Source organism: Pieris brassicae, chromosome 5 (assembly GCF_905147105.1).
Source record: "Pieris brassicae chromosome 5, ilPieBrab1.1, whole genome shotgun sequence".
In the NCBI taxonomy this organism is placed as follows: Eukaryota; Metazoa; Arthropoda; class Insecta; order Lepidoptera; family Pieridae; genus Pieris; species Pieris brassicae.
In genome coordinates, this window is record NC_059669.1 from 10,436,277 (window position 1) to 10,457,667 (window position 21,391).

At 34.3% G+C, this 21,391-nt stretch overlaps 1 protein-coding gene across 1 annotated transcript; it reads left to right on the top strand.

Moving 5' to 3' along the window:
- The first annotated feature begins 1,211 nt into the window (after nucleotides 1-1,211).
- On the top strand, nucleotides 1,212-21,373 carry LOC123709445 (venom carboxylesterase-6-like). Its single transcript, XM_045660809.1, has 10 exons — nucleotides 1,212-1,459; nucleotides 3,790-3,886; nucleotides 4,505-4,690; nucleotides 5,303-5,488; nucleotides 11,387-11,577; nucleotides 16,123-16,291; nucleotides 16,612-16,796; nucleotides 18,243-18,393; nucleotides 20,414-20,540; nucleotides 21,085-21,373. Exons 1-10 carry the CDS (start codon nucleotides 1,265-1,267, stop codon nucleotides 21,278-21,280), a joined length of 1,683 nt encoding a protein of 560 aa, XP_045516765.1. The 5' UTR covers nucleotides 1,212-1,264; the 3' UTR covers nucleotides 21,281-21,373.
- The last annotated feature ends 18 nt before the right edge of the window (nucleotides 21,374-21,391 follow it).

A 21,391-nucleotide genomic window follows, 5' to 3' on the forward strand; every position in this document is an offset into this window, starting at 1 on the left:
CTCATAACTTGTAAGGTGGAAAATGGCAAGAACTTCATTAATTATATTGTAGTTAGCTAAAAACCGATACATAGGCGTATAACAATTTGCAAATGAAAATTTTGTCGCAATTTTCGTGCATGCTGTTGACAGCATTTTGATTCAAAATCCTTAATTCATCATATAAGTCAATTTCTAATAATAGCAAGTTATGTTTGCTGCTTATTTTAATGGAGATGTCTATAGATGTCCACATGTGCCAAAACTTCATTCTAGTCACCTTTTTACTGTAGAAGTAGGTACACTGTTATTCGCACCATTACATTATTTTCGGTCTAGGCTTATCATGACCAAATTATTGAATTTCTTGACCGAACTTTTGAAACACAGTCTTTCTTAGTTTAACATTATAATTACATTAAAAAAATCAATGGCGCTACAACCTTTTAAAGTCAACCTCAGATTTCTGTGTCTGTTTCATGATCATTTGTTAATCTAATAGGCAAGCGGGTGATCAGCCTTCTGTGCCTGACGCACGCCGTTCACTGTTTTGGGTCTAAGGCAAACCGGTTTCCGCACGATGTTTCCTCCACCATTCGAGCGAAAGTTAAATGCGCACATAGTAAGAAAGTCCATTGGTGCACAGCCGGGGTTCAAACCTACGACCTCAGGGATGAGAGTCGCACGCTGAAGCCACTAGGCCAGCACTGCTCGAAATAATTACATAAAAATTTCTAAATAAAAAAATAATGCACGAAAACATACATATCCTAACAGTACTAAACCGATACGATAATATAGAAAAGAATGAAGATATATAGTTAAATACATAAGATACACAAGATCGCTACTGTGAACTCACTCTGAGAACATATAAATATGTCGATAATGTCGGAGACAGCATTCAATAAGTCTTTGTTGACGGGGATCTGTGCAACAGACTGGGCAACCAAAACATAAAAAAAGAAAAACATACCAAAGGCCAAACGTTTTTAGTTAAATGTTTTTATTTTTTCGTAATAAACTTAAAATGATAACCATCAATCAATAATTCATCAAAAGCAATCTTTGCGATCCGGAATTTGAATGTGCGTATAATAATCGAATTATGTAATAACCAACTCTGTTTTGGTTGTTTGTTGTTTTAGACCTGTCAATTACGAGAAATTAATTAAACATAATAGTGACGATCATCAACCAGCAAATTTGACAATGGCATCATTTTAACGTAATTAATACTGATAGCGGACAGTTGTGCGCGGAGTTACAGCTGAGACGCACGCGCATGATGGCGATTTTAAAGTTATTTATATTTTTGTCGCTCGTCGCGATAGGTTTAGGTCAAGGACCGAATCCCATAGTTCGAGTCCATCATGGATTGCTTCAGGGGGCGTGGAAGAAGTCTACAAATGGTCGTACATATGCCAGTTTTCGGGGGATCCCGTATGCAAGACCGCCAGTTGGAAAATACCGATTCCGAGTAAGATAATATTATATATTTTCAATGTACAACCAACAGCTAATTTTAATGAGACCAAGACTTGCAAGTATAAATAAATGAAGTAAATCAGTTTTAAAGCTCTGAAAAGCTTGAATCCAAAAAAACTTTATAATATACCATAATTTTGTAGGTACAGAATAATGAAACACCTAAGTCATGTACCTCTTATTTCTTAATTTTAATCGAGCAATGAATCTAATTGTGAGATGTTATCATTCATGTCTGTTTGCACTTTGACATAATTTAGATAATTGAGGCTTCTAGTTTACGAAGTAATTCTTACTAAAAATAAATATATTCAGCAAACATAGTTAACTGTGTATTAATTAATTTCTTGCAAATACATTGTATAAGGATTTACACGTGATAAAGTGATAATTAATATTATAGAGCTATAAACATTTGAAAATATTTATTTAAAGAAAAAGTGCTACTAAGCGACAATAAAAAAAAGTTTATGTCACAAACTTAACTTAACAAATAGATTATGTATGTATGTATTATATATAATTATTTATATATATATAATAAACATAATCTTAACCTACATAGTAATAATAAAAAGAAAATTAAAACAAATTTCAAAAATTTGGTCCCTGTGGCACCTTTAACGCATTTCGTCGCTGTATTGCGATACTTCTTTGTTGAGCGAGGCCATCAGCTCTGGGGTCACTGGTACTATCTACCAACATAAATCTTTAAATAGCGCCTGTGCTATTGAACCCCACGGTCCAAGTCTCTACTCCAAAGGGAACAAAATCGAAGAAAAATAAACCATCACTACGACCCATTTATCTTTAAAAAAAACAATACAAATACAGCAATTTTGAGGTTGGCGCCATTGTCTTTAAAATCTATATATATATTTGTATTAATTTTATATGCATATATTTATTAGTAATGCCCATGGGCACGATCACCTCAGCTGGTGCACCAGTGTTGGTTATGGTCCATGTGTGCTATTCACACTACTCGTATGGTTAAGGAAACACAAGTGAGAACTCTTAGACGAAAAACGACTTGCGAAATATCTTGTATTGATTTCACAATGTGACGAAATCGTATCCATAAAACAAACGCATCAATCCGCCCCATCCCTCTTTGTGGTCACACAAGTTATGAAGTCAACATTCTATTAAGTTGCGAGCTATACTAAACCAGAAAAAATAACTTAAAAGGTATGGTAAAAAAAAGGTAAATATCTACATACAATTATTTATGTAGGTACATAACTAGATCTTGGATAGTAGGGAAAAGTTCGCACGAATACTTTTTTAAAACCACTTCTCCGCTTCTACACACTTTGCCGAGAATTATTTTGTGTACTGCGTATAAGAATCAAGTTATGCACGAGTTTGTTACAATCTTGTAATCCAAAACTTTCGAAAGTAAGAATATCAATGTTAATGAGTACACTAATTAATGAAATTGCTATTTAATTAGTAATTCCCTTGGCTCCAGTAATGTATCAGTAAAGCTATTAAACAGTGACAATTAACAAATATTGTATTTTTATTGAAGGAATTGTGCTCGTAGTTATAATAGCAGTATACATTTACTTTTTAAAAAATTAATCCGCTGATGGAATAGGAGACAAACAAGAAGGAACTTAAAGTTATGTGTTTACCGCCGTCCAAATACACCTGCAAGACCAAGAGGTTTGCGTAGTCTTGAAGGTCCCTCAGTCGTAACGGTTGTCTGCCGTCTGGTCATGCCGCATAACAGGGACATTTCTTAATCATTCTATTGATAAGTAAACAAAATGAGTCAACAATTCCAGAACATTATTGTTATACTCATAGAATATTAAAAACCTAAACTGAATTCACTTATATCAATGTATACAAAATATTGTAAAAACTATGTATTTTAATAATACAAGTTTAATTGATATAAATAATTTGACATTGACTTTGAATTGTGTGGTTAAAAAAGATTTTTCGGTCGAAAAGTTTTATCAGAATGGGTCCAGGTTGTTGAAGGTGGTAATTGCTACGGGTTGTAGATTGAAGATCTATGCAATAGATATTCGTTTCAAAATCACAATTAATATAATTGATATGTTAGACTGAAATTGCAGATTAAATATTTATAAAACTTTTATTTAATAAGTGATATTTTTTTAGAATTAAAACATAGATCGTAGATAAGAGTATAAGAAAAGGATAGATCAAGAGACAGATCTCAAGATCAAGAGACACAGAATTCATCACACCCCAGAATGCGAATGCTGAAAGGGTTTGCCAATTTGGGATACCTGAAAAATAACCATATCACACGTACATTTTAAACATTACTGTTATTTTTAGGAACCTCAGGCCATGAAGCCATGGACTGGCACCTGGGATGCCAGTCGTCCCCTCTCAGACTGTTTACAATATGAACCTTTCCTTAAGAAAATTATGGGTGAGTCGAGTCAAAAAATAAATATTATCAAAGGCTAAGAATTCTTATACCATCTTTTAGAATTGTCTACACTAACTGGATTAATTCAATTTATATAATTTTTGTTCTCGGGACATTGTAACAAAAATAATATTTGCTTTAGTTTAAATTTAATTGTTAAGTGCAATTAAAGAAATGAAGTTAAGTAAGTCCTGAAATTTTGCGTTGATTTTACACATAGTTTCGTATCAACATATAACATATTAATCTCAAATGAAATCGATATCGATTCCGATATTCAATACAGTTGAGGAAAGAAAATAGTAAATATATTTATTATTACTAATTGCTGGTATTTACGGATCATTTTACCTGCGGTCAGGCATAATTAACATATCGCACGTGTATTTTTACGTAATTGATCAAAGATCAATTCTTCATATTAACATACAGTTTAATTAACGTTTTAACGTTTGCTATGATCATTTTTTAAAGAACCTCGGATTGAAGGTTATGTTTCCATTAATGCAGTCTAAAAGGAAGTTACTAATTACGTGCCATGGGTTTTGAACGAACTTAGTTTTAAGGGTATTTTTAATTTTTAACTACTATATATATATGAGATTTATTTTGTTACAGGTGATGAAAACTGTTTATTTGTGAACGTGTACACGCCAAAAATAAATATCGGCGCTCACTTACCAGTGGTAGTGTTTATACACGGTGGAGCCTTCATGTATGGTGGAGGTGTGCTATATGGTCCCGAAAACTTAATGGATCGGGATATCGTTGTTGTAACCATTAATTATAGATTGGGACCACTTGGTAAGTATACCACGTCCCTTATTTAAGGTCCATTACATCCATTTTTATATAACAGGCAAACGGGAATGCGACTGATGTTAAGTGATACCGTCGATAGACACATTGCCTGTAAGCTTGAAAGTGCGTTGCCGGCCTATAGATTAATAGTATTAAATAGAGAAATACTAAATATTACTGTTTCAGTGTTTGTAAGTAAAGTAAAAAAGACGACTACGTAACCTGTCAGTATGTGTCCTTTGATGGCGTATACATGAGATAAAAAATTCTCACTCGTCTTTGTCTGTCTATGCAATAATATTTACTATGATGAATATTGCTTAGTTCAAATAGCGTACTTCGATAAATAAATTATTCATCTATTGCCTATATTTTCCAATACACATGGTTTAAGTGAATGCTTTAACAATGTACCAATGGAGAAAAGAATATATTATATATCACTTATAATTATATGAAACTGTGAAGCTGAAGCTGAAAGTCCTGCAATATTTACGGCATGGGCACGGGTTGTAAATTATGATCGTTAAATGCGATTAAATCCAGTGAAGAGCATTTTCTTTTAAAGAAATTACTTAAGGCAACAGACTAACGTCAACTTTTTTAATTTCACAGGATTCCTAAGCACGGGAGACGAGGTCGCACCAGGCAACAACGGGTTAAAGGACCAGTCATTCGCGCTAGACTGGGTAAAACATAACATAATGATGTTTGGTGGCAACCCTGACAGTGTGACGCTTACTGGATGCTCCGCGGGTGGCGCTAGTGTGCACTACCACTACCTGTCACCCATGTCTAGAGGTAAATGCTTTATGGTTACTTAAGTCGCTGATGCCAACTTAGGGATTTTCCCCCTAAAACTAGGAGAAATGAGGATGTCCTGGGGAATTTTTAAGGAATCCTTTTTTAGATTTTTTGTCATGAATTAAAATTTGTTTATTCAATATACATGAATAAGATTTGGGAAACCTTTTAAGTAAAGTAAATACTGACCCAATATCTAAATGCTTCATTAATAAGTCGTCCTACTGTAAATCCTTACCAAATCATCGACGGAACAAAAAAAACAAAAACTAAATCTGAGGTTGTTTTCTTACTACATATTTACGTAAGTCGATTTGATTAGGAATCGGAGCTAAAAAGGTTTCACTGCTACGCTTCCTGACATCAGTAAATAGGTTATTTTAAAGATAGTGGCCACAATATACCCCATAAAACGTGTGATTGCTATAACCATAACGTTTTATTGGCAATCACAAAACCTAATATTCTAATTATTTAATATTATAAATGAGGTTTATTACGCTTTTATGCTGTAAAACAAATATACATTTATATTCGAAGATGCACTAACTATTTATTGATAATCTTATCACAATTAAAAATAAACTGAGCAAAAGCCTAATTCTCATCGTGATCTTCGACGATAAAAAGTCTGCGTAGTGCACACACGTAAGAAGTGAAACTTCTTTATGACCTTATTTTTCGAAAAATGATCTACTATATGCAACTTTAGTTAGATAAAGTTTAAGAAAAGGCTTTTATTATCATAGTGTTACGAAGAGGGGTCGACTGCAATGTTTCTAGATTTTTCCACTAGTTAGAGAATTTTTCAGCAGGCTGTAATATGATTTCTGACCGTTTCAGGAGAGGGTCAATCACATACTAGAAAATTGTAATTATTTAATAAACTTTTTTCAGTCGGTTTCAGAACATGTGTAGTAGAGTGGTGCAGTTTTCAGGAGACCCGTTTTCAGGCGTTTTCAGGCCTAGGTATACCCCTTTGATGAAGGAATATTCTAGACCAAACTTTCTAGGTGTGAGACAAGGACGAAATAATACGAGAGAGAGAGAGAGAAGATCAGAACTTTCTCGAAACTAGACTGAGCACTCTAGAACGCCGTACGACAAGGACGGAGTAACGTGCGAAAGAGACAAAGAGTGCGGACGTTCTAGAATTGTGCAATCGCTATTCAATAGCAAGCCCGCCTAGAGAGTTCTCGAATATTGTTTAGAATTATTCCCAGGGATATATAAGCGAGCCGAAACGCGACTAGTCACTTTAGTTTTGAATTCCATAACAAGAGTAAAACACCGAAGCGATAGAGTGCGAATAATTTTGCTCTCGAAGCTTCCAGCCTACGGGCTTCCTGAGAAATTATGGATTGGATCTCCAGCTTTCTAGCCGATCGGAGCATCAAGGTCGTCGTCGACGGAGCATGTTCCTACCTTAAACCCGCGAATGCTGGGGTCCCACAAGGCTGTGTTCTGTCCCCGACCCTGTTTCTTCTGCATATCAATGACATGTTGCAACTTAGCAACATTCATTGCTATGCGGACGACAGCACTGGGGATACTCTTTACACTGGCAGGCAGTTGTCGATGAGTACCGGAACAAACTTGTGTCTGAAGTCGAAACTCTTTTACGTGGAGTCTCGGACTGGGGTAGACTAAACCTAGTCCAATTTAACCCCAAGAAGACACAAGAATGCGCGTTTTCCGCGAAAAAAATACCCTTTGTCGCTACTCCTCTCTTCGAAAACACTCTTCTTGAAGCCACAGGCAGCATCGGAATACTTGGCGTTGACATATCGAACGACGTTCAGTTTCGCGGTCATTTGGAGGGAAAGGCTAAATTAGCCTCCAAAAAACTTGGTGTGCTCAGCAAGGCGAGACGGTACTTCACTCCGGGCCACCGCTTGCAACTCTATAAAGCGCAAATACGGCCCCACATGGAATACTGTTCTCACCTCTGGGCGGGGGCTCCCCAGTACCAGCTCCTTCCACTTGACCGTATCCAACGAAGAGCGGTTCGAATCGTCGATGACCAATCCCTCTCCGAGCGGCTCGATCCTTTGGCGTTGCGTAGAGATGTGGGGTCACTCTGCATCTTCTACCGCATTTACCATGGAGAGTGTTCAGAGGAGTTGTTCGGATTAATACCTGCAGCTGAGTTTCAGCATCGGACGTCGAGGCAAAATACAAAATTCCACCCGTATCACCTCGACGTCCGACGTTCCACGACTGAGCGTTTCTCAAGGCAATTTTTGCCGCGCACCACCGCTATGTGGAACCAGCTGCCCACTGAAGTATTTCCGAACCAATTCGACTTAGGGTCCTTCAAGAAAAGAGCGTACAAATTCTTAAAAGGCCGGCAACGCACTCGCGAGCCCTCTGGCATTGAGAGTGTCCATGGGCCGCGGTATCACTTAACATCAGGTGAGGCTCCTGCCCGTTTGCCCCCTATTTTATAAAAAAAAAAAAAGAATAAAGTGAATACTGTGTGAAGTGTGCATAAGTGAAGTAATAAGTGATTGTTTTTGTGTGCTATAAGTGCATTTCTGCAATTAATTTGTGCCCATAAATTCCTTATTGATTTACCAAGAAATAAACCCTTGAATAAATCCATATCTTAGTAGTAATCAATTCTGTAAAAAGAATTTCATTAATTGTAATAGAATTATTACTATCATTGTTATCGTTATTCTATATTTTTGTTATTAATGGCTGTGAATCAACCGTGGTAGGGACAAGAAAAAGATGGCGCGGCGCGTAAGGGAAAAATGTGACGGTAAAGTTTTTTCCAACGCCGATAAAGAAGTTTCACTTCAAAAACTTTTTTAGTATGAATCCTTGAGAAACAAAGTCTCATTATAAAACAACGATGAATCGTAAACTTTAATCAAACATGAAATTTACATTCTCTATACCGCGGCTTAGTAGATATGAATCAGGGAATATAATAAAACGGAAGGTAAACACCGCAAGAACAAAGCGTGCACCGTATTTAATAACCATTCTTGATATATGATTTAATTAATTTTGCAATCGACCAATACCCTCAAAATTATGAATAAATATTGTATGAACAATATTGAAACATATCATCATAAGCGTGTACCGTCTTAAAAGAACGGCAATGCACTTGCGAGCCTTCTGGCAATGGGGATGTCCACGGACGGCGGTAGTACTTAACATCAGGGGAGGCTTCTGTACGTTGACCACGAGTTATAATATATATATACAAACATTCATCGTTGTATGTAAACAGAGGAGAGACGTGAGGGTTGTGTTTAGAATTACTGTATTTTAGTTTATTAAATCAAAGAAAGTCCTCGAAAATATTTTAAGTGTAATTAAATTTTTCAATGTTTCCATTTTGTAAACGTAACTAAACATAACAATCAAATATATAGTATTTTCAATTTTCTTAGCCTACATAGTAATAATAAAATGAATATTCCTTTTAATATTAAAAGAAATTTCAAAGTTTGGTCCCTGTGGCAGTGTACGTATAGATACCGGCAAACATCTTGAACAAATGTCCTTGCCTGCGCAGAAGCGATTTTTAGGTATCACTGAGAGCGGGGGTGGCGGGCGGAGGTGTCGATCGCGTGATTGGTAAGTGAGTTGACGTTTGTGTCCCGCGCTGTGTACGATGCGCCATCTTGCCCCACTCCCTTGTTTAATGCTCAAGAAGTTTGCCGTGATCTATACCAGCTCTAGGATCACTGGTACTATCTGCCAGGCACCAACTTAAATCTTTAATTAGCGCCTATGCACTTGAACCCCACGGCCAACAACCCATCTCCAACTACTATTACTCGATTTTTAAATTTGATTTTGTTATAAAGATTATTTACAGTTTAAACAATGTATAATGAATAACAAGATTTTATTCAATGCCACATAAACGGAACCTGTGCGGAATATATAATATTTAGAAAAATAAGACGTGCGTACCAATTATACCAAAAAAGAAATACTAAGGAACTTATAGTCAACATGATTTAATAAAAATCCTATTGTTAAGGAACAACGTAACAGCATGGAAAAAATACCTTAGTTTCAGCGTTTGATTTCTGTTAAAAAAATCTGGTCTAGTAGCTTTCTGTCAGATAATATTTAACGAAAGATGATACGTCATCCGTTGGACTTTGATTGAGGAACAGCATCTCTAACCTAACGCCATACGATGCTGACAACTTATCACAATCAAACGTAGGGATTTGGAGCCGCGCAGCGGCAGCGCGGCTGCAGCGCTGCGGTCGTATTGCTGTCGCTAACGTTGAGAATCGTAGTATGTACAGTACATATTTTCACGATGGACTCTGACGAAGAAACACTGTACATAGTGATTTATTAAAACGAAAATGGATTTATTTTCTGAGCCCAAAAGGAGAATTATCATGGCAAGTAAAGAAAATATAAAATAATTGTCTTAAAATACATTTTTTTTTCACATGCGGTTTGTGAAATTCTCAATAAATTTATTGCAGTACTTGTCGGACCTAGAATCCCATATCGCTGGACGACTCTCAACCTCTTCGATAAATTCTACAACCTGATTTTCGTTTATGTTTATGTTCCACGTCAAGTACAAAAAAACACGTGCGCACAGCACTAGACAATCGATGAACTGATGCGTGGCCGCAGCGCGGGTGTTGCGCTGCAACCGCGCGTTGTTTATTTACATAGATTTACAAAGTAGCGCGGCACGTTGCGGCAAATTAAAATGCGCCCTAACGCTCAGCTATAGGCGAAGCACGTTATCTATTATTTTATAAGTAAACAAACGATAAACTTAAGTCTGTAAACATCTCCTGTTTACTTGGTTTTGTTAATCTCCTGTTTCACAATACATATACGGCCTAGGGGCAGTAAACTTTAGATAGAGGAATTATTTAAATTTCCTGACTCACTTTACAATCTGAAGTAGTTTATAATGAATATTCTAAACTAGCGATCTGTCCTGCCGTACGATGGGACATTTATTAAATTAACTAAATTACTTCGTCCCTCTATGTCAAAAAGTGTTTACACTTTTATGAAAGGAGACAAATGAGGCGATAAATAAGGGGATTAGGCTTTAATATATTTTGGAAGTAAATATAGCCTATGTTACATTGAGATAATGTAATATTATTATCACTAATAATATAGTTCTACAAGCTTTTAGGTCTGAAGCTTTGGTATCTGTTTCGTGATCATTTATATTGCTCAATTGGCAAGTAGGTGATCAGCCTTCTGTTGCTGACATATATGGGTCTAGGCATGCTGATTTCCCCATGTTTTGCGTCACTATACGAACGAATACCAAATACCTATTTTAGAAAAAATCCATCGGTGCACAGCTGAGATTCGAACGCACGACTTCAGTATTTAGAGGCCCACTTTTTAGCCTCTATCTCTGGTCCGTAGCATTATTATAATTAAATGAAACTGGCCATACAAACATACAGATCGTTACAATATTAGTGTATATATAGACAAGCGATTAAGTAAACAACAAACAGTACCCATACACAAACGGTCTAAAATTTGGCCAGTTGCTATGATAAAGATAATATCTATTTGGTACATACACAAACACATTGTTACACAATACTCTTAAAAGTAGATGTCCAATATTGTATTTTACGTTAGTATTATTTTAGTATTATGAGATTTGTTTTTTTATATGTAATTAAATACTGGTGTATCATTTGCTATACATTACGTAATATTTATAATTATTCTTATTTGAAAATTCAAATGAATGTACGACCCTCCTTCTAAAGTCTCTAGGCCTAACATTTCTTACCGTTTTTAATTATTCGTAATCTTTTTTAAGAACGTTATTACTGCTTTGTATCCAGTGTAAGAAAAAATCAATGTATCTTAATAAAAAAAAGCCTAATATTGTCTTTTCAACATCAGACAGGTTCAACCGTGGTATAGCCTTCAGTGGATCAGCTTTCATGTCATGGGCCATAGCCAGGAACCCAGTGGAGAAGGCTAGGGCGTTATCATCCATCGTTGGGTGTCCCACTCAAAACCATAAGGAGATGGTGGACTGTCTTCGATACCGACCAGCGGAAGTGGTCGTCAATGCGCAGATTGAAATGTTTGTAAGTATCGCTAGTCTTGTTTTATTTATTACATTCATCAGTCAATATAAAGTATTTGCAATTTTCTTACAGAATATTAATAATAATTAAAAAGGATAAATAGAAAACTAAAATAAATTTAAAAGGCCCATGTGGCTGTAATTTCTTTGCTGTATTGCGATACTTATTCGTTAAGCGAGAAAAGCAACTTAAATCTTGGATTTTTAGTATCTCTTGTGCTTCAAGTACCAAATAGATTTGAGTAGCTAAAATTGACCACTTGAATAGATTTTCCTTTAAAGGGGTAGATAGATTACCTATATTTTTTATCGTATATAAAGTGAAGCTAAAATATTTTTTTTTAATTTTATAATCATGACTGCAATTATGATGATCGTTATTGGGCTTTGATAAATTACCATAACTTATTAGGTTAAGGTTTGTATTTATTTTAAATACATCCATTTTGTTAAACACGTAGGGCAATTTAACCGTCATGTTCTTAAATCTTAATATATATAAATCTCCTGTCACGATGTTTGTCCGCGATGGACTCCTAAACTACTTAACCGATTTTAAATTAATTTGGCACACCGTGAGCAGTCTGGTCCAACTTAAGAGATAGGATAGCTTAGATCTTTAACTATAGTCGCAATTTTATTTTATTGCAAATTATTTGTCTATAATTAATTGACAGTCACAAATACTGTACTGTTAACTCCAAAAGATTCTAACAGATGTCTATACTTTTCGACTGGATTGAATAAGTAATCAATACATGGCACTGCTATGGTAAACCGACAAACGTGTCATATAAGCTTCAATTCAATATCATGAATTACCACATGTTATTGAGGCTATAGTATAAATTAAATTTATTTTGTAGTAAACGAAAAACCGTGAAATTCAATTATTTCTACTCTTTTTTTAATGTTTGGTGTTAGCATAGCCAACCACATGTTACTTAGACCGAAGTGTAAATCAAATTCACATTATAGTGACGAAAATATAGTGAAATTATTCTTTCGTGTCACGGTATTAAGGCTAACTAAAACCATATTAAGGAGAAAGGAAGTTCGCGGTGGCAGCTAGTTGAATTATAAATGTTTTAACTGACTTAGTTAATAACTACTATTTAAGTAATATTTTAAATATTACTTATCTAATTTAGTTTCTCGTAACGTTTGGATGAAAATATATAATTTTAATGTTCGTGTACTATCTTAAGAATCTAAATAAAATTCCAAATGAGATACAAGAATCAGGAAACATAATGGTGCTAAACGCAACCGGAAAATTAAAAATTGCATTAAAAATGAAACGCAAAAATTCTAAAACGTAGCGTCATCTCGGACATTTTGAAATAATTAATGCATGTTGTTGTTGTGCCTGTGCTTTTAATTAAACTGGCTGGACCGATGACATATTTTGTGTGTTTAAGTGGGTTCGAGAATGGCTTAAATTTACAATTATGTTTTCTTTATTTAACTTGCGTGTACAGGACGTCTGTCGTGTCCGCTAGTGAGTTATACAGTTAGTTATGAATCTATGTAATTTAAAGGTACTACATTTTTGATACTTTATTTTCTGTATGTGACAGCAACATTAAACTATTAGCTATGCACCATAATTAACTAGGAGATTTTGTGTGTATAATACTGGACTATACAGGGATTATAAATGACTTTGTGCGCGAGGTTTCTCAAGGACAAACAACTTTTTGCATACATTTTGTCAATTACAATTCAATTGTCTTTAGATCAAAGAATCACCGTAGACATAACATCTCGTTCATAAAAAAATAACACCGATATAAAAATATAAGGCACATACATATCTCTTTAGGACTCTGGACTCTTTGCATTTGCTTTTATTATTTATTAATATCTAGGTATCGCAGGATATGCTTAATAAGAATATCCATAGCGCAAAATTACCTGCATCATGAGCATACGCCACATACACACCTTCACGTACATACCCTCACTTTTAAACCATCACACAACGCAGCCGAACAAGGTATAACTTAGTTAAATGTATTATTATTTTTTTCCTATTGTTAATGTTTGAACCGTTTTGTAATTTTTTTGTATTCCACCTGTGACTATATCTTTAGTCTAATTGTTTTTTATTTTATTTTTTATAAATTATGTTAGCTATATCGCGATACTTACAAACATTTCAATCTGCGCATGGATGACCATTTCCACTGGTCGGTATCGAAGACAGTCTACCATCTCCTTATGGTTTTGAGTGGGACACCCAACGATGGATGATAACGCCCTAGCCTTCTCCAATTACGAAATAAATAATATATGAATGTGTGGGGAATGAATCGTCCAGTAAATGTTTCATAATATTTAACAAGATCCCTCTCGATTATATATAATTACCGCTGGGCCAAGACTTGCATTCTGTTTACACTTGACTGTATTAAAAATATTGTGTAATCATATACACAATCATTACCCGTTATTACTATTTACATACACGCTTATTTTTCCTACAGCAATAAAAATTATCCTCGTTACATTTATATAATGTAACGTTATTAAGAAAAATATATTTATGTCTTTAAGGAAAACGTGATCTTTATGTTCATGGACTTTGATCCTTACTACACGAGTCTTACAAAATTACATTATACATAAAACTAAATCAGTCCTTCAAGGAAATCTCTATTTTCTCCTTCAAAGGTCTCTGGGCGGCACTCAACATCAGATGAACCTCCTGCCCGTTTGCCTCTTGTTATACTATTAAAAAAGCTACTCTTTCGTCTCTTTCAATATGTTCCGTCGTTACGTTTGTCGAAATATGACTTACCCCATTTAATCGTTAGGTAATATAATTTGGGTTTGGGCCAAACAGCGGATAAGCAGCACGTGCGTTATCCAGTAGGTCGCATCTCAATTAAAATCAGATAGGATTACGGCTACGTCTAATTTAATAAAAAATATCAAACGTTTCAAATCCTCGAACGTTTTGAAACTTCGATAATCGCAGAGTTAAATTTATAAATTTCGGTTGGGATTGGTCATTAACATAGAAGATTAACTGACCCTAAAAAATAACTAACAAGCGATATTATATGATTAATTTAAGTCTAAAATCAAGGCTCAATTTAGCATATACTTAATTTAATACCTATCTACCCACTGATTCAATGATATGACGTTTTAGTCAGGGTTTCGATGCGCACAATACTCGTTTTGAGAGGTCGAACATTTTTTCTATACCGTTTCATATTTCAAACTGGTATTCTCTTACAATTTAAGTAGCAAAAAATACTTAATTATTACGTCTATATAGTGTTTATTGGTTTATTTTAGGCGTAATTTAATGACAAAAGATGCATTCGTTACCAGTTGTTTGAATTTAGACGTAATATTTTCAAAATGACTTTTAAATAAGGAAAATTGATAATTTGCCACAGTCTCAACGATGATATTATTTAATTTAAAAAATTCTACACAAACATTTCTTAAATATCCTATCCTGTTCAACCGTGACTTGTAATTCATGAATCCGTAAGATTTGCTTTTTAGTTTATTTTGGAAGAGGTTAGTCTTCGCTTGTTCGCGATAAGGCCGCCGTTTGCATCCCTTATCATTTTGATGTTTTGAGATATTTGTTTGTTTCTATAACTGTAACGAAGTGTAAATAAATAAAAATTAAGGAAATATGTTTTTATTCCCTTAGATGTAGAAAGTAGGATTGTTTAGATTTGGGGCCGTTTATGTCTTATGTCAGCACTAGAGGAGAGTGGGGAGTGGGGGTTTAATTTTTTATTGGGTGGTTACGTCAACAGTTGTCTATGTTTGAAAACGAAATGTATGAACTATTATTTTTGAGAGCTTTGCTTACTTTTCTTGATAATGGTTGGGGGGGGGGTAATTTTTTTTAGTAAATCTGCTTACGTAACACTTAAACATAAAAATATTTTATTTATTTATGTAAAATATATAATAAAGATATTAAACACCTGTAACTCAGCAATAAAATATTTATTAAAGATTTATAACCATGATTGCGTCAGAAACAGAAAAGCGTAGAGGGCATAGTAGCAATTAAAGGACAAATTAGATTTATAGATCTACAAACATGGGACAAGCAGCTCACGTAAATACGAGACGTGAGTTACAAAGTATTAGTTGACGTCATTCATGGCATTGATATAAAATTTAAAAACAGTATGTCAAAAATATACAATTCGACTAATACATTAAACTATTAAAGTTTTTGCGTTAGACGCCGTCATGAAGATTCTATATTCAATTATGTCATGAAAAAGCTTGCTTGCCTTGAAAACACATTAATAGGTATATCTTTCAATTGATGGAACCAATTATATATGTTATCATATCAAATAGCATCATAATTTATTGACATTAAAAATAGTTATTATTTTGTTTGAACTAAATTCGTTTTGTCACGCAATACAAACTTATTTGCCCTATGTTTGTATTTTCCTTACATTACAAACGTGTCTTACTATTTTATTACAATGCGCACAGTTTTTACTGTTATGTGTCCTCACAAAATATGTATAACTAATCACCATTTCAGGATTGGAAGGTGCATATGTTCACCCCATTCACCCCAACAGTTGAGCCTTCAGGATCAAAATCTCCATTCTTGACTGAATATCCGTATCATGCCGCTTTATCAGGATCAATTTACAATGTCCCTCTCATTGGATCTGTCACATCAGAGGAAGGCTTATATCCGGCAGCAGGTAATCTTTAATGGTCTATACAAATTATGTTACCATAATAAGTCTAGACTTTAAATACAAGTATTTTTTACTAAGTACGTTTGGTTGAAAGGCACTGAGCCATATTGGATTAAGGCATACGTTTTGGCCAATGTTTAATGAAAAACAAATAAAAACTAATAAAAAAAATATTTTTCTATTTATATTATATATATATTTATATATATTTATATTATAATTTTATTAAAAAAAACATATGATATCATATCTCTTATTGTAGCTCTAAATTATGTTCAAGAACAATTAGTCGTGTTCTTATTCAACCTATATATTCCTTCTAGTCTACCAGGGAGACCCCAGCGTCTTGCAGGAACTGGAATCCAGATGGGAGCATCTTGCTAGCAATATTTTTGAATACAACGAAACTTTACCCCTAAATCTACGAGCAGAAGTAGCCGCGAAGATCAAACAGCAGTACCTGGGAACTAAACCTGTCAGCCAGGAAACCTTTGACCAACTAGTTCAGGTAAATGTTAAATTATTGAGAACAGCAAGATTACCACGTAACTTAAACAGCGACTTCGTTTTCAATTATGACTTTAAGATTACAATACAACATTAAATCCTTTGTTTGGGTGTGCCAAATGCCAGTTATATATCAGCTTTTAAGCAGCAAGGATTTAGAGGAGGGCAACCGCGGCTATAGCCTCGGGGTCTCCAATAGACTTCGGAAAAAATCTACTAGTTAACACTAGTAAGCAAACTTTTCTTTTGATATATTTTTATATCATAGTTAAACACTAAAAGAATCTACTTGGTTTCACTAAAAAATATTCGTTTCGTCGTCGAGTTGAACTTAGCTTAAGAGATTGTTCATTTTATTTGGAAAATAATTTGGGGCCAGTGGGCTGTGAGATGTGTATTTTAATTATATTATATCTGATTAGTTGCTGCACAACCTAACAATCTTTAATATAAATAAATACTCACGGAGAGAGTAGGATCAGAGTCCTCCAACGGTAATTAAGGACCTGATGGAGTATCCACTTTGAGAGGAAGTGATAAATATCCGATACAAAATTTTCAGAATAGTGAGGCTGAATATCAGGAAAAAGTTTGCTTGGTTCGAAATATATAATATAAGTAATGGGCACAAAATATTGTATTAAATATACAATACATATACACTAATAATATACATATATACAACACAAATAATATTAAATCGAAATATGAAAGAATAATTTATTAAAATAAATTTAACAATTTCCGTTTACTTTCATTTATAGGTAATCGGATTACATAATTTAATAGTCTAATTTATTCAGATATCTTAAATGACACAATACCTTGGACTGAAAATATATTTTTCATCTGCTCATGTTCTTAAACTTTCGCGTTTTAGTCTAACTTAACAGTAAATAACGTGAATTTATGTTCCATTGTGCTACCAAATAGCATTGGCTACGTGGCTATTCGCCAAACACATGCCTTCTAAACTTTTGCTACTGACTTTTGTAAACTGCTGTTATTCGCTGATAAATAACTATGAGAGAATTAGTCCAGGATAAGTTAAAGCAGAATTGTTAAAGACTGTTCGTCATGATGATCTCACAACAACATTTCTTATACATGTCGGTGGGTTTTTATCGTGAAATATAAAATACTAATGCGATTGTTGGCTAGTCTATGGCAATCCAAGTCATTACCACGAACTAAATGGAATAGTTTTTAGATTAACGACAATTTAAGAAGCAGTTTTTTTATTTTATTACACCTTACATAGTATCTGTGGTCGAGAAGCTAGGCAGCAGGAAAGTATCAAATCTACCCTTTCCTTAAAAGACGAGAAGAACTTTTTGACGAAGCGAACGTATAGATCATGTTTAGATGATGAGATCCACCTTTGCTATCTTTTGACAGTAATGGATTAGATTTTTACTAAATTTCAATATTATTTCTTTATTGACAGGCTCTGAGTGATCGTCTGTTTGTCGTGGACGTCGGTAAAACGGTGGAGATGCACGCAACCCGCACGTCTCAACCTACTTACTTATACAAGTACGCTTACCGTGGAGAATGGAGTCTGTCACACATGATGGCCGAAAACGAGATAAACTATGGTAAATCATCTTACACAATCTGTATAGTAACACGGAAACCCGGCAATGAATACAGTATTTAAATTCCGGCAGCGCAGCCGCGAGCCTTCTGGCAGTTTGAGTGTCCATGTGCAACAGTATCACTTAAAGGTGACGGCAAATTTGTGACCCCATTTTTTGCTACCTCATAGAAATAATGAGATTTCCGCATGACGATTTTCTGATGTTTTACATATAGAAGTCTGCCACGTATTTTCCCAACCCCCCAACCAGTAATCGATCTCTGCGCACTCAGCTCACACTTTGTATGAGTGAAAAGAGCGAAACTGAAGAAAGTGTATTTCCTTCTTTCTTCTTCCCCCTATCTACCTATACTTGACAGTCTAACTACTGGTGGGAGGCTGCGAACTGCATGGTTTGTGTATAATTTTGTTCTCAAAAATCACACCCAATAATTTTAGGTGCAACGAAATTGTTGGATTCTAAAAATAATCATGATAATTGTAGAAGCAAGGGAGGCAAAACATCCACAGGCTATAATTTGAAAATTTGTAAATCCGCCACTGTTCATATAAGACTTTATGAAATACTAGTCACCATAACTCTCATATTTATATAGCGTGCTGATGGTGAAGGAATCTTTTAAAACGATCAAGTTGTTTTTGAGTTTATTTGTTGTAAAAATATAAATCTTTCTCCTGTATATTATAAATATATATACATATATAATTATATAAATTTATATAATATATATATATATATATATATATATATATATATATATATAAATTTATTTTATATAAATTTAACTAATTTTTTTCGACGTTTCGCGTTCTTTACAGCGTGCGTGGTCACGGTGACAAAAGACAATACTAAATTCCCTTTAAACAGACCTAGGATATTTTGTCTTTGTGATTCATTACATCAACTTTTTTTCTGGCCGTCTCTAATGTAGACACCCCTCTTTATGTGCTCTTTAAATGACGTCAGACGACGTACAGACACACCTCTAGACTTTATTGAATATTTATTATTATTGAATTAACGCAAGGTCACATAAAACGTAAATAAAACCTTAAATATTAAACTTTTTAAATCAGTGGTTCTCTAATCGGGCATCACAGATGAACAGAGAACCCATTCCTTAAATACCTTAATAATCTCCTTTTACATACGGTTTAATGAATGACTCTGCTTAACAGCAGATTTAGTTTTATAAATAAACTCGTTAGAGTTTTATTTTTGCGGAAGATTCACGCAAAAAATCGGCGATGAGTCTATATGTGTTGTTTTCCGGCTAGCCACTTTCAGGGTCATAGAAACTTACCAAAATGTTTCGTATTTCATTTTTATCGGCGAATACCCTGAGTGATTTATTAAGGGTTTTTACTTGTCTTATGTTTTCCATGAACAAAAACAGTGTGTCATGTTAATGCATTATTATTTATTAGGCAGGTATCACACCAAAGGTTTAAGGAATATTATTAATAATTTGCGTGACTCACTTAAGATGTTAAAACTATACAGCACTTATTAAAATTTCCAATGACTACAATAAATCCCGTCGTATAGGTATTGTATAAAATTGAGGTCAAAGATAATTAAAGTATACGATAGTGGGTACTTTAATTAAACTTTAGCTAGATAAGACATTGGCAGATAGCAATGTTGCCTCAATATTCGTCGGAAACGTTATGTATAATATTAATGCATATGCATGACTGCCCTAACTCTTCCCTTGCCCGTTTAGTCCTGTATACGATTCAAAACTGTAATACAAAAGATTGTCCGTAACCTTTTCGATGACAAATCCTCACAACAAAAAATGTATCTTACGTTTTTACAATTAAAACACTTCAGTTAAACAGACGTCGTAATTGTATTTGCTTTTATTTCCTATATAGAACGGCCATGTGTACAAATTTTTAATGCGAATTTTTCACTATTCACCAAACCTTGAGTTAAGTTTTTTTTTTCAAAATAAAAAGGTTCTTACATCAGGAAAAGATATGTAATATTTACATTGTAACCAAACCCATAGGTGTCAGTCATGCGGACGACGTATTACTTATATTCCATTTCGGAGACAACAAAATCTCAACGCAGCCTGACGATGTAAAGATGAGGGATGCCCTACTGGATATGGTGTACACGTATGCTGCAACTGGGTAAATATGATTTTAAAAGTTCTCCGCAATAACGTACATTTATTACTTCACTATTTATAAACTCCTGGAATTTAATAAAACATTCACCTATTTAGTTTTTGGTTGGTACATACAATTTTTAACATTACGTATGTATGTACCTATATAACTAACATTGTTTTGTCAAAGTATCGTTCTAAGACAGACTCTATGAGTCGTCTCGTACATACGTAGGTACGTACACAACCGACCGATTATGAGTCTAAGTGCGAAAAAAATTGTATGAGATTTTGATATACGGGATTCAGTCAGAGCGGTGGATCTAAATAGTTAAGTCAATTACTTTAGGCTTCCGAGTCTTATAGTTATATGAGCATATGGCGCAACCATAAATGAACCTTCACTTTTTACAATTACAGTAAAATTCATTGATCAACAGAAACGCATTCACGTGCTATAAGGAACTTGTAAACTACAGTGTGTCAGGGCATAAACCCGGCCTATAAAATGCATAAAGCAAATGTTCGTTCTATTTGCAATATTTTAACTCTAAATATCTTTACAGAACACCTAAAGTGCCTAATGCCCCACAATGGAAACAGGTGAAGCCAAACTCTCCAGTACTCAATTACTTGGAAATACTTGGACCAGACAACATTCAGATGAAAACTAGCTTGGACTTCGGACAGAGAGCTTTCTGGAACAGCCTTGGTTTAATTGAGAATGAAAATTATCAATTAAATCTTAGAGATGAACTGTAACCTAGATTATTTATTGTTCATTTTTTCTACTATACCATTCATTCAATAAAATATGATCTATCTTAAGTTAAGAAATAAAAGATATGATTTATTTATAAATCTTTATTCATA